We start from the raw sequence: 15,264 nt of genomic DNA, 5'->3' as shown, positions 1-15,264 counted from the left end.
CGGAGAGTTCCTTCCCGATCCAGACGGAACTTTTGATGTTGTTCAGACATAGCGGCATCAGTTCCAACCGCGTGAAGTACAATTTACATTTTGAACTTTGGCCACAATGTCATTCTCAGCGCTAGAGAGGTCTTGTCAAATATTCTTAAAATAAATATGAAATTTTTTCTGGAGTCCATGTCAAAATTTGTCGAAACACTATCAAAATGGCTTACCAGTTAATTCTTTGTGGTGTCTAGAGACGGCTTCGCTGCACAAAACTTGCAACATGTTCTTTTTCCTGGAACACGCCGAGTGTTGCAAGTCTTCAACTATCAGTTTGTCCACAAAGTTTTCACTTTATCACTTTCTTTTTACTTACAGAATCTCCATAAATAGATAAACACGTATTTCCGATAGTTTTGGAACTTGTATTGACTTAGAACACTCTTTTCTGAATCTTTCTAAAGGGATAGGTTGAGTTTTAGACTTAATAATAGTTATTCTAATTAAATAAATAATAACTTAAAATTATTATACCACAGAAGAACTTGTTTTAGTTAGTAAATAAGTAAATATGACTTATCATCATGACTTGTAGAGGTTATGTTAAAGTGTTCGCGAGGATTTCACAGCAGAAGCTTGGTGTTTGCCTTGACGTCGAAGAAGAACTTTTACTTAATATTTGTATAATATTTTTACATATTTATCGCAATAACTACTAACACACTCTTGACTAGCATCGTTGTCAGAAATCAGTTCAGCATTCTCACTTCCTTCTTTTTAATTGCACTCTCAAATTGATCCGTCATTATTGCGTTTAGATGCCATTTTGGTGCACACCATTGACACCACCGCTTTGCAATTTTGGCGCTCCAATGCCATCGGCACCGCCACCGCAATATCCCTCCGTTGACGTGCTGCCTCCACCAGTGCTGCTGCCTTCACCTAAATTGCTGTAGCCACTGGTTGAGTCGTCGCTTTGATTGCTATTCTGATTGTGATTGTGAAATTGTTGTGCTGTTGTTGTTATTTGATGTTGCTGTTGTAAAGGCATCTGCCCCAATGACTGGTGTACACCATTGTGATTGTGGTGGTGATGTGAACTGTGTGTGGGTGCACGCGGATCTTCTGGTGTCCAGGTGCGTGCATAGAGTTTACTGCCCGGATAGCGGTCACCCTTGCGATACCAGGAAAGCGAGTGAGCAATACCGCCGCCTGTAAAGGTAGACAATTTTATGTAGTGCGTGTATTGCAGGGATGTATGGATAAATATTTTAACGTTAAAAAAGAAACTTCACACATAGAAGAGAGATTGCTATAAAGTGTGTGAAATTTACAGAATAATCTTAACAATTGCCATTCTATGAAATAATAGTAATTTTAAGAAGTCTTATAAATATTCTACAAATGGGTGAAATTAAATTTAAAAGCACCCTCAGTTTATCCTTCTGTCTTTCGACTTTTTGCCGATGACATGAAGGGTTTGTCTAACCCTAATAAAATTTTCCGAAGGATAGTCGCAATCAAATTCGTTTCAGACACATTCTATGAGAAATATTGTGGCGCATTGATTTGTATTTTGTACAGGTATATCCCTTTTGCCAAAAAGTTTTTAAGACATAGAAGGAAACCACGAAGACAATGGAATATGTATATACATAGTTTTTGAGATATCGATCTGAAATTTTGTACACGGGTTTGCACAGAGGATCGCAGTAGAAGAAACACTCATGGGCTAAAACTTTTCAAAAAATGGGTGTGGCCTCGCCCTCTGAAAGGTTTAATTTACATACTTATCTTCCAAACAACTAAAGCTACAACAACCAAATTCGCACAGAGTAAATAAATATTCTAAGAACTTCTTCCGACAATGTGAACATGGATGATAATACTGCCCACTCCCCATACTGTTAAGATCTACTAAAAGAAAAACTAATAAAAGATAAATCAATAACTAAATAACATTATATTTTACACTTAAGATATTTCAAGAGAACTTTAAGGGATAAAAATTGAATGATGGACGTGGCACCGCCCACATTTCGATGAAAATCCTTATCTCAAAGCAAAACCTCAACCTCAAATTGAGTGAAATCGGACTACGATCACGCCTGTTCGTATTGTTCGTTTAATGTAGGACAGCTTATGACCCAAATTGTCCAAATCAGACCAAAACTATTCAAGCCTCCAGATACCGAATATGGATCAAGGTTCCAATTGCGAGCTTTTTATTGAAAATATCGGTCAATGTGTGAGATATATTAAAGAAATTCGTAGAGAATACTTTTCTAAAAATAGTACGCCTATACAGGGTTTGTCCGGAAAGTAATAGGACTGAGTCGATTGTTGAAATTTGAGGTCTAAAGCCACACTGATAAGGTCCAATCAGTTTGTTGACGGTGGGCTTTAATCTTTCACGGAATACGCTACGGAATAGCCTTGTGAGCGATACTTAGGAGACACATCTGGGCTGTAGGGCGGCTGCGGAATCGTTGGGATGCCGTCCTAGGTTAGGTAGCTGTTCACAAGAAAGGCGGTATGAGCCGGGTTGTTGTCGTGATGCAACTTCCAATCGTTGGGCATACTTACGTCCGACCATATTTTGCAAAGAATCTGATGCGTGCTACTTATCAGTTCTTCGCCGCCGTGTTTAAATAGCTCGGCCGGCGACCCATCGAACTTCTTCATGGTCGGGCAATGGAACGTCTGCTTCATCGTCCATTTGGGAATCGGGTTCGCCTTTTCATGGCGTTATGCTTTCACTGCCATTCAGCAGGCTGGAGAAGTGTTCTCTCTATAATTTTAATATGCTCTGGGCATAGGTTACTAGATCACCTCTGAGGGTTCGACAAGAGTATGCTCCGGTCTTGAAGTTTAGCCCCATTTACCTAGCAGAAAAATCTTTGAACTTCCAGTTGACTTCATACCACATACATACATACATATATCGGCAAAAATTTAGTGAAAACTTGCCCCCATATGACAAACCTCATACACCTGAAGGTATTACCCTGGCCTTGGTACTGGTAAGTCGTAAGATAATGAAATGTTCTGTTACACCCGAACTTAGCCCTTCCTTACTTGTTTATTTCTGAAGTTTATCATAGTTTCAATGCAACCCAAAGCTCAGGTTTTTAAATTCATTAGACCGTCAGAGTGGCATCATCTTAACCTTCAAACCCTCCCCTTATATTGTATGTGGATACAAAAATGTGTTTTCTCTAGTAAATAAAAACTATGATTAGATTATTAAAAAATCCATGAATGGCAGATTATTCCAAAAATATAATCTTATATTTTCTAAGTGGACACGTAACTGTATCTACATCGTGCTCGTCTCGGCTCAAATAAAGAGCTTAGCTCAGTGCTTCAATGAAAGTGTCAACAATTTTAACGCCCAAACAATTAAAATGCCAACAAATGCAATTACAACGAAAACGAAAACAACAACAACATAAATCATTGCAGAATCCTTTCGTCGCTTGCCTCGCATCATGTGTACACGAACCCCAGCCGTCTGCCGGCTTGCTGCACTGGTAATCAAGAATCCATTAGCAGCAACATTACAACCCCATTAGAGGGACGATGAGCAAAGGTAAGCACGAAGATGTCGACGGCGCATAATCTCTGCCTTCGTACTCATGCTTGCTGTTTGTCGTCCTGTTTGTTATTGCAGCTGCATGCTGTGCCACAATTATGCTTCCGCAAATTCTTGCCGCTTTGCTCTCGATTTTTGTTATTGTTTGGCAAATAAGAGTGTCTGCATGTGTGTGTGTGTGTTTGCGCAAAACGTTAAAAACTCGGATGCTGATTGCCTTTTGGCACTTTGTTTTTGTTTTTTTATTCGAATAATCCTCAGTGTGTCTGCACAGTGTTGCATGTTCGGATTTTCGGCAGTTGTAACAACAACAAGCGCCGCTGAGCATAAGCTGCCAATCAGCGCGTGTTGCAGCAACGAGGGTAGAAAGTATCAAGGCTTTGCGCAAGGATGTGCTTGTTCTCACTGGTTTATGGACTGACTTGAAGGGCGTTACGCTGTGTGCCACCAGCTTCCTGCCAAACAACTTAAGTTTCGTACAATTTGTTGCGGCGGTAAGCGATGCGCTTTCATAGATATTTTGTGTGGGCGGTCGAAGGGTGAGGTCAAGCTGCGCTGTTTCCCAGACATCGTACTTGAAGTGCACGAATGGTGTTTTTCAAGTGTTTTCACTTAACAAAATGCAGCATTCACTTCATTATTTACATTGGTATCAGTTTCTTTGTAATGTGTCTGTTGGGTTTACTCTTATTTTCGGTGCTTATTTGTTGCCTGTTGGTGTGAAAATGCGCAGGGCGTGCGCTTAATACGGACAGTTAATTAAATATGTATAACGGCGTTTTTGGGGTAGAGGATTGGATGAGTCTATCTTTATTTGAGAAGGATCTACCGTTCACGATAGATAAATGATGGAGCAACTCCTTTGTTAATGTATCTCTGAAGTAATTTTTAGGAATGTTGTCGAGTTCACAATCCTTGGCGGCTAAAAAGACCAGGTCCGTTTCGGTTACGTAGACCCGATTGTCGAATTCTTTTTGATCAATCAGTTTGTTTCACCGCTAAATCTGCGGTCCGATACCAATGATTTCTAAAAACTTTTCAATCAAATAATTATTCCTTCGAAACCATATATATTGGGACAAAAAAGCAGCCGGAAATTTAACAAAGAATTTGTCTCAAATTTTGTATTTATACCAAATTTTGTGTACGGAATCATTGCAAATGTTAGAAAAGGTTTACAGTGATTCAGTTTTATCAAAAACACAAGCCCACGAGTGGAAAAAAGCGTTCAAAGACGATCGAGAGTTCGTTAAAGAAATACCTCGTTCTGAACGACCTTCGACCTCTTCAACTGATGAAAATATTAAAAAGGTGAAGGATATGATGCTTGAAAATCGTCAGGCAAGTGTTAGAGAGATGGCAAGAGAGCTCGACACCTCTCTCGTATCCGTTCGAATGATTTGGGTGGATATTTTGGGTATAAAACGCGGTCTTGTTCGACTCGTCCCTACAAAACTGAATTTTTTTTCAAAAAGAATACTGTAAACAGATATCTGCTTTGGACATGGAGAACATTATAATTACCGATGAGACATGATGAGTCGACGTTACGAGTTTTCGAAAGAAAGATTCTGCGGAAGATTTATGGTCCGATGAGCTGTATGAGATATACGACGACATTGACATAGTTCAGCGAATTAAAAGATAGCGGCTGCGCTGGCTAGGTCATGCCGTCCGTATGGATGAAAGCACTCGAGCTCTGAAGTACCCGACGGGGGAAGCAGAGCAAGAGGATTACCTGAACAGAGTATATTAAGTTTTTAAAGCTAGAAGAAAACGTCGGAGACCCTATATATATGTATATAAATTATCAGTGTAATTTTTTTATTAAACTGTCGGGTTGGCTATAAATAAAGTTTTATCGACTCTATGACAATTTCTACATTTTATCATTCCATCTAAAAATTAGCACTACAAGCTTTTAAAAAGCCTCAAACATGGAAAATAAATTTACTCCTCCTTTCAACCACCCACATCCACTGTTTTACCGACACCACTTTGTACACCCATCTTCAACGGCGTTTATTAGCTGTTCGTATCTTTAGTGCTTTGCACCAAATCATTCAACTTTTTCGAACATACTTACAAAACTACAGTATCTACATGCGTATGTATGTACATATATACACAGACGTAGTTATATTTACAATACGTATGGTATGGTCTATTGAAGTATTGCCATCTGTTGGCGCAAAACGGATTTCTCACGGTATGATTATGTTGATTTTCTCCATTTCTCCGCTTTTTGCTATATTTTCATTGCATGTTTCCTCTTATCTGTTGTTACATTATTTTTGTTGTAGCATGTACTTGTTTATACGCTATTGTTTATTGCAACGTTATTAAAGCTTTTCTTAAAGGACAACTTTCAACTGATGCAGAAATTAATAAAAGTAAAAATTTCCGAACTCAATATAGAAAAGCTGAATGGTGGAATATTTGGTACATCAATTACTAAAGATAGAAATTTTATCAATGGCTTGACTGTTCTGGAAAGCGAATCGTGGAAATGTTTTATGTTCATAGTCGAAAATTTCCTAGGTAACCATAAAGTACCAAATTATGAAGAAATTGAGCAAAATAAACTCTCAGACTCTAGAAACAAATTTGTGTATGAACTTAAACTATCTCCGCAAACAGCTGGATAAATTTTTGGATGATTTTGAAAATTATAGTGAGAAACAGAAAGAGCAGTTCAACCAGAATATTAAAGTGATGAAAGAATCGTATCAAGGTTGTTGAGATCGTCATGTGACGGCAGATTACTGATGGTCATTAAAAAGATATAACCACTTGTATAAAAGAAAAGCTCATAAAAGGCGTGTTTATTGAAGGATAACACGTGTTTTAGACATTTTTCTTTCTTTTCACTTAAATATATCCTAATTTTTCAAAACAAAGCCAACATTATAAATATAACTGTTTCGAGAGAAAATCTTACAAAACCATAGACAGTTTCATGAATTTATCCAAAATCGGTCTTATATCTAAGGCAATAAAACCACTGTGTTTGAAACCCGCAATGGGGTTAAAATCTTAAAGATTTTCGAAGAGTAAAACCTGTCTGGGAAGCTCGAGTAATTCTTACTCAAATCTGTTCTGTTTAGAACCTTAAATTACTTACATATCTAGGTATGATGCTGATAAAACCGACAGCACCGCCTTTTGAGTTCTTTTAATTTCACTCTTGTAAAACCTTCCTGCATACGAACCTGTGGTTGGATAATATCAATGACCAGAATATAGTAATTTGCTGAAAATTGTTCACTCAACTTTTCAAACAATTTTTATCTAGCGAAGCACGGAGATCTATGATCCAAAATTGATCTTATGTCTAGAGCAATAAAACCACTGTACACCAGTAAGTACTTCGATACTTTAGTGCTGTTTGTCGCGGCATTTATGTTTTCTCAGATTCAAGGCATGGGAGAGTTTCATCAAAAAAATTTAATAAATGCTAATTTTTTCCTATTTAGATTTTTGTTTAAACATATCTTTTAAATAATTTTAATTTTTTCTTTAATTGTACCCCATTATAATCGAAAGAACTGAAAGAGAAATTCATTATTTTCAAGCTTTAACGGCGCCATCGCCTTTTCTGCCCTAACGGACACGCAATGAGCCTAGTTCATTTAAACTTTCTTTCTATTCTTACAGGTGCTCGCACAGTGGACGATCAAGGCCGAGCGAAGCGTTAAGCGTCCAGTCTGCGGGCACCCTAAAACGGACTTGTCTACGATAATTGTCATACATTCATAAAAATTTTAATAAAATTCTATTTCAGTTAACCCAACATCTTTACGCGAGTAGAAGGAGACCACACTTAGAGGTTATAAAGCCAAATACAATGAAGAAGTTTCAAAACAATATAAATCAACATTTTATTTACAAATAAATTATGTACTAAATACTTAAATATCCACAAACGAGCACATCAGTTCAAAATTAACAAAAAAAACGAAAACCGGTTCCAATAACTCAATCTCTAAAGTGATCTTCATATGTTGAAAAATAGGAACTAAAAAAACACATGCTTTCTAGTAAAATTAAAATTTATTTGTTTTGACAAACTTAAAAAAAAATACTCAAAATTATGTAATAAAAAAATTTTTGAAGCGTCAAACAAACTTTAAACGTTTTTGCTGTTACTACTTGCACCCTTTCAGCAAAAAAAAATAAGGGCTAATAAACATAAATGTGTGCCGCATAAACGATGCATCTCTTGCAGAACGCATTTTATATTCATCCAAATTTATATAAATATACTCGTACATATGTATATGTATACCGTTGCTGCCTACCCCCTTTTTTGCATGCGCTGCCACCTCATTCAATTTGAATAGAAGAATTATTAACCAAAAACCGTAACTAAAGATGGTTTTATTAGCGTCAGCAGAAGGGAAAGGGAAAGGAAGAAGGAGTAGGGTATAGGGTATTGCCACAAAAACCACGTGCAGCATGCAAACACATGAAAAACTAAGAGTAACGTCAGCAATTTATGAAATTCGCATTGGATGGCACTGAATGATCGATACTTCCGCTTCCCCTTTCAACTTAGCCGAGCACCTTTTTTTTTTGAAGGATTTCATGAGAAAAGTGTGAAAATTCTAATTAGTCACACTTAGCAGCTTATTGTGGCTGCTGTAAGCAGTTACTAATATAGACTGTGCACGCAAAAAGTTTGCCACCACCCGATCGCATTAGCGCTGCGGTGTATTACATCGAGTTCAAGCTGGTGTCCGCGCTCAAAGGATCTTCGTTTGAGTGTGCAGCTTGCGGCATAAATTCGCGGTAACACACGGTTCGAGCTATGAGTCGTCAATTTATTTCATCTGTTCAATCGGCCAAAAATATTAAATCGTTCACAATTTTTTTTGTGAAAAATACGAAATTTAAGGCAAATTATTATTATACGATATGTATTATATACTCTCACCCCGTGGTTTTAGTTGTGGGCCTAAACGTTTGACCAATTTGATTGATGTTCATGTGTCAAAAACCATGATTGTATAACATTAGCATCGCGTGCACGATCTGCTTATGAGTAATAATTAGTTCAATTGAGTCGGCGAATATTTCAATGGACAGTTCAAATTTATATGATTTTTACAAGTGAAGTACAACTGGTAGATACATACATTATATACATATGTATACAGGTTATTAACCTTCGAGAATTTTGGAATGCTCCACAACGTCACGTGATAGCTCAAAAAGCATTAGAAAAGTTACGTCGTTGCTCACTAGAAGTGAACGACAAAGATAGCCAACCACTCTTATGAGATAAGAAGAGAAGAAATCTCCAAACTATCAGATCTCGACCAAACCTTAAGTTTTTTTTTGTAAAAGAGTGGCAAACCGATCTCTTAAAGATTTTTATTCACATCTGTGAAAATAATGCCAACCATGCTTATGAGGAAAAAATCGAAGAAAGCTCCAAACTATCAGATCGCGACCAAAACTCGTGTTTTTTTTTAGAAAAGACTGGTTTCGACAGGTGAGATTGTTTCTGGGAGAATACGATACAAAGCGGTTCAAGAAACTAATCATCCTTCACAAAACAAAAATTTAGCCAGCTTGAGGGATTTTATACAGGTCACTGTAATCTGCGGTGTCATCTGCAGTTTGAGTTCTGTTCCATGGATCAGTGTCGCTTTTGCGAACAAAGAGCAGAGACACTAGAGCCTGAACTGCCTCGCAATTGCAAGTAGATGAAGTCAGGTTATTGGACAGTTCGTTCCGGTGAGAGAACACATTGCAACTATTAACCCACGAGCTTTACTAAGCCTCTTTGATTTGACTGGGTCAAACGAAGTGTTATGATAACAGGAGAGGACAAAATAGACCACAGGTGGCAGGACAATCCTTAAAATTGAATCTAATCGAATCTACTCTCAAATCACTCGGCTATGACGGCCATATACCATACACGAGATATGTCTAGAAAACAACAGGAGTTTTAAAATTTCGGGTTAGGATAGTCTAATTGTCAAAATTTTTTATTATGTGGATATTTGACGAGTTTTTGTAAGCTTAGCGATTTTCGTTTGTCAAAAGCTCACACTTCGTTACTGTTTCGCGAATTCATGAGCAAAAGCAATACACTACCGATGTCCCAACCGCCATATTGGTATGACTTTTTCCTATTTCTAAAAATGAGGAGCTTTTTCTCCTCGTATCCCACATTTGAGGCCTCGTTGACCTTGTTTGAGTTTGAGAAGTGTTTCTACGATTGGGAGAAGCGCTGGCTTAATTGCATAATTTCGAATAAGAACTATTTTGAAAGCGACAGCATTAATGCAGACAAATGAATATTTTTTCCCCAAAAAAAAAGAAAATTCCGGTTATTTTTTGAACACTTCTCGTAAATAAGCCAAGCAAGCACTCCGAGATTTGTCAAATTTAAAATTTCGTCTAATTTCATCTAAACGCTAAACCAAAGTTGTAAGAAATATTACTACACAATTTCATTACTCACTTCTATCTTTTAAGATGATCTTCTTCGGCGGCTCCTTCTGATAGTTGCGCTGCAAACTCAAACCCGGTTCATTGCCATTTTTATCCTTTTTCACCATCTCACTCAGAAAAGTTATATAGCTGATGGCCAACTTCAGTGTATCCACTTTACTCAAACGTTTCTCATACGGCAAAGTGGGAATATGTGAACGTAGACCCTCAAATGCCTCATTGATGCTCTGCATGCGACGACGTTCACGCAAATTGGCCGCTTGTCGCTGTTGAGCCATTTGCGAGGCACACTTCAAGCGGCGCGTCTTGTGCAAGCGACTAATTCGGAAAGAGAGAAATCATTGATATCAGAACTAAAACGAACAGCTATCGTAACTGCATGTAACCCACCTCTTTTCATTGTTTTCTTGATCACTATTGAAGCCACTGCTATACGCATCATCTTCATCACTCTCCGAGCTATTATCATCATCGCCGAAGAAGAATTCCGAACTGGAGCTGGAACCATTCGTCGCCTGTGAGCCTTCGAAAAAGTGTCGCGCCATTGTCGCTTCCAGATCGAAATTGTCGAGGGAGAACATTTTTGCGGTAATATTGGTCAAAGGTGCGGACTGACGTGTATTAATATTGTTGTTGTTAATGTAATTCCCTTCACTTGTTGACTCGTCCAATCGTTCGTAAACACAATTATTTAATTGAATAATTGGCATTTAATAGTTTTCGCATTTTCCTTTCAAAAAGTCTGCTTTCTAAGTGCGCGCACGCGTTGCTTCCGATTTCAGTACTCGTATTTGACTTATGACTTTCGTCACAAAACGATATGACTTGTACTCGTATTGACGACGGGCCGCGTGTCCTACACGTGCGCTTTACACCCGAACAAGTGTTCTTCGGAAGCACACAGCTGTTGTCGTCTATTGTTTGTAGATTTTTTGTTAGATAACAATTAGTTTGTTTATCATTGGTATCAATGTTGTTGTTACCACCCCTCTACTCCACGGCTCTATCGACCACGTTCGGTGAGTTTGATTTCCTTATCAATTAGCGAGGAAAGCGTTCTATGTAAAGATATAAATATGATTATTATCTGATGATGTTTGTTCGGACTCTTATTCGATGGTTTATCATTAATTTATGATGACATTTTAAGTAGCGATATTTGAGGTTATTGATTTTGGCTTATCTATTGTAATAAAAATGTTTTACATGAGTTTGGTTATCAAAAACATTTTGCTTTACATATTATTATCACTTATGTAGTTATTGCGCGTATATAGAAAATGTGGTGGGAGTACTAGATGAGAAGCGTTTGGCTTAACAATGAAAGAACTTTTCGAAATAAAACATGGCTTTATTCTTCGACATAATCTTCATCTAGAGTAAGTAACGGTCTTCCAACATTTCGATACCTATTCGAATTTTGTGTGAAATCGCTTTCCAACGAGTCTGGGAAAGAGAAAGTAATTGCGAAGCGCCAAATCTAGTCAATATAATAGATGGGAGACTAGTTCAAAACACAATTCTTTCAATTTATGAATTGTATCCCAAGCTCAATGAGTCAAAGCGTTGCCTTGTTGAAAGAACATTTTTTTTATCGCCATATACTTGGTTTTATAATTTTATTAATGCATTCGATCAGTCGCAGATGGACATTTGAACGGCTATGTAACATAATTAATCGATATGGAAAGAACTCATCATTCTCTTTTTCATTTGTAAAAAAAATATGTGATGATATTTTCTACGTGTTTCTTTGGAATGCCATTGTTGTTAACCATTGAATATGGGGTAATATTTTTCCCTAACAGGAAACAAAGTTTTATTAAAACATGAAGTTCCGCTTTTTTTATTGTAAACCAGAAAAGCGAAAATAGCGCAACTTCCTATCTAATAACTTGAGAACGATAATATGAAATGTCACGCAGCTTTCATAAAGGGTGATCTATTTCGAAGTTCCTTACTTTTTAAAGAAAAAACACAGACACTTCAAATTTAATGGGGAATGATTATTAACATTCAAAAGAACATTTTTTTTTTTTTAATTATCTCTTTCAAATATTAGCCGCGGTCCCGTCTAAGATGGTCGGTCTGTTAAGTCCAATTTTCGATGACTCGTTCGAATAATTCGACTGGTAACTGGCGAATGACACAAGTGATGTTTTGCTTCAAGACCTGAATCGAAGCGGTATTGTCCACATAGACTTTAGAAATTATAGATCCCCACAGGAGAAAATCTAACGATGTGATATCACACAATATTGGTGCCCAATCGACCGGCCTAAAAAGTTTCTGCTCACTAAAGTGTCCTCTCTATAAATCCATTAATTGTGAAGGAAAGTGGCCCCATCTTGTTGAAACCAAATGTCGCCAAGATCACGAGCTTCAATTTCGGGCATCAAATAGTCGGTTATCATGGCGCGATAACAGTCGCCATTGACGGAAACGTTCTGACCAGAGTCATTTTTAAAAAAATATGGACCGATGATTCCACCGGCCCATAAACCACACCAAACTGTTGTTTCTTCCGGATGAAATGACAGCACTTCAATCTCTTCAGGTTGCTCTTCGTCCCAAATACGGCAATTTTGCTTTTTTACAAACCCATTGAGCGAGAAATAGGTCTCATCGCTGAAAAAAATTTGGCTCGAAAACGTCGGATCTTCTTGGAACTTTTTAAGAGCCCATAAAGCGAAGCAATGCCGCTTAGGAAGGTCGAGCGGTTTCAGTTCTTGCACAAACTATATTTTGACACTTTCAATTTAAGATCTCGACGTAAAATACGTCAAGTCGCCAAATCGTCTCTCCACGATTTTCTCTCAGCTACGGCTGTTATATTTTCTTTACTGCGTGCTGGACGATGTCTATTCGGTCGAGTATTCCCCAATAATGAATGATGGGTCCCAAGATGGATAATGGTGTTGCGAATAGTAAGCTCAATAGGGCGATTATGTTGATCATACGTTGAACAAATCGCGTGAAACACAATCTTTATAGAACGTGAATTTTCGTAATAAAGTTGAACGATTTGTAAACATTGTTCAGGCGTAAATCTTTCCGTAATGTAATGCCAAACAATATTGAACAAAAAAACAGCTTGGCACGACTCAGGTGTGATTTGTCAAAAAAAGGCTATTGAAAAAAGTACCTCCACTTGAATCAACCGTTAGTATTATAAGTATTTTAGTTAAGGCTAGTACTCTAGGGCAAGGAAAGAAAGTATTTTAACCAAGAGTTTATAAACTTTCGAAAAGAAACTCTTAAATATCGCTAGATGTTGACACAAGTAAAAAATTTAAACAAAAGCAGGACAAAAGATTCTAATAATTTGGGTCTGCTGCTAACGCGATAACACCATCTAATGCAAAGCATATATGGTATATACGACTATTAAACAAGTTCAAAAAATGTTACCATCGATTTAAGATTTACTACCGATTTTTGAACACACGCAGGCCAAAAAGGAAGATGCAAAATTTGCGGTAAAATCTATTTTTCTAACGCCGTCCTTTTCTTAGTTTTTTATCTTTTTTAATCGTAGGCCTTTTTACGGAGAATAAATTCTAGTTAAACGAGCATTTTTATTTTTTGGTTCCATTTAGAAGACCGGAGTCACTGCAGCAATGGAAGAATTTTTAAGATACTTAATATATCAAACATTTTTTTCAATTTTTTTTTCGTGAGCGTCAATATTTTCTAGATTCTTATATTCTTTTAACAATCAGAGGTGTAAACTGATCGATTATAAGTATGTAAATGAAGCGTTTATGCGCACTTTCATATTATTTTTAATTTTCCTACATTTTTACTTTAAGATTACCTTGCTCAGTTGCCACAGCCTTTCATTTTTATGCACAATTTATTTGTATTTTCTGTTGGGTTGATTTGTTTTGTATATTATACGTTATTTGGCGCGCTCTTTGTTTATAATTTCATAATAATAATATTTGCATATTTGCAATTAAACACTTAACACCACTTTATATTAAAAACCATTGAATTCAAGCGGTGAATGAGGAATTACGAATAATCCATTTTATTTTTACTTTTGTTTCGTCTTTTTTCAACTTAAAATGCAAATTTATATCCCGTCGGGTCTGACCATCGCCAAATTATATTTGAACCGCTTTTAGGCGCATAATCGCGCGCCACTTCCGTTCACGAGATCGCACAACAAATGAATGCCTGGCGGCAGTGTAAAGTGGCCGTTCAGTTACCGATATCCTGACAATTGAATTAAGTGAATGTTTATTGCAACCTCTCTGCCGTCCCACCATGCAGCAATATCCGTTCATTTGAGGGGTTGTTTTTCCTGTTGCAGGGTGGTGACTGTGCTGCCAGATTGTTTTGCTGCCAACAGTGATAATGAACGAAATCAACCCATATGTCTTTGTGCGTGTGTGTTGTGGTTCTGTGAAGGCCGCAAGTTGCGTTGAATGTAATTATATTTCGACAATGATGGCGGCAAACTTCAAGGAATGAACTTACTGGGCGGAGCTTAGCGTTGTGCCAATCGGAGAGTGAATCGTGTGCTTAGTGAAGGAATGCTATGGCTTTTTTTTTTCTTTTTTTACTTTTGAAAGGTGTCAAAGTTCAATACGACAGGTGGCGCTATGAAATGCTTAGACATGTGGGTATAAATAAAATATATAAGTCTATCGAAGGTATTTAACGACAAGATAACAAGCAGGAAATTACCATATTTGCGTAAACAAAAACTAAAGAAACAAGTAAGGACGGACTAAGTTCGAGCGCAATCAAACATTTTATACTCTTGCAACTTGCAAGAATCAAAGCCAGAGAAATACCTTCAAGTGTGAAACGTCAATCAGAGAATCATCAGAATCTAAGCAATTTTATACATACATATGTATACTAGTATATACTATATAACTCTTACACTGACCAACAAATTCGGCGTAGTTTGCTAGAAAATCATATTATGAAGTTTATGGAAGTCGGCGTAATATCGAGACTCGATTTTGTCTATTAATTATTATCATGCCCTTATACCAAAAAAATGTTCCCTGGGTTTCATTAAGGTACCTCCCTCACATACAAACACCAATCATATGGATCAAAGTTAGCCAGATGTTCGAAAATCCTGGTAATAGTTACAAATATGGGAGCTAGGTCAACTTTTCCCCCAATTATGTCTATTTAAGGCACAAAAATATACTGTTATGAGTAAAACATGTTCTGTAATTTTCATTGAAATA

At 37.1% G+C, this 15,264-nt stretch overlaps 1 protein-coding gene across 1 annotated transcript; it reads right to left on the bottom strand.

Annotated features, from left to right (window-relative positions):
* Positions 1–389: 389 nt before the first annotated feature.
* Positions 390–14,242, bottom strand: LOC105226088 (protein twist). The gene is made up of 4 exons (XM_049447299.1): positions 13,866–14,242; positions 10,439–11,106; positions 10,059–10,366; positions 390–1,197 (listed from the first exon to the last, which is right to left on the bottom strand). The coding sequence occupies exons 2-4, from the start codon at positions 10,756–10,758 to the stop codon at positions 800–802; spliced, it is 1,026 nt and encodes a 341-aa protein (XP_049303256.1). The 5' UTR covers positions 10,759–11,106; positions 13,866–14,242; the 3' UTR covers positions 390–799.
* Between the last annotated feature and the right edge of the window lie 1,022 nt (positions 14,243–15,264).

The sequence above is a fragment of the Bactrocera dorsalis genome, chromosome 2, assembly GCF_023373825.1.
Source record: "Bactrocera dorsalis isolate Fly_Bdor chromosome 2, ASM2337382v1, whole genome shotgun sequence".
Taxonomy (NCBI): domain Eukaryota; kingdom Metazoa; phylum Arthropoda; class Insecta; order Diptera; family Tephritidae; genus Bactrocera; species Bactrocera dorsalis.
Note: the sequence above shows the minus strand (reverse complement) of the source record. Positions and strands in the feature narration are given on the sequence as shown.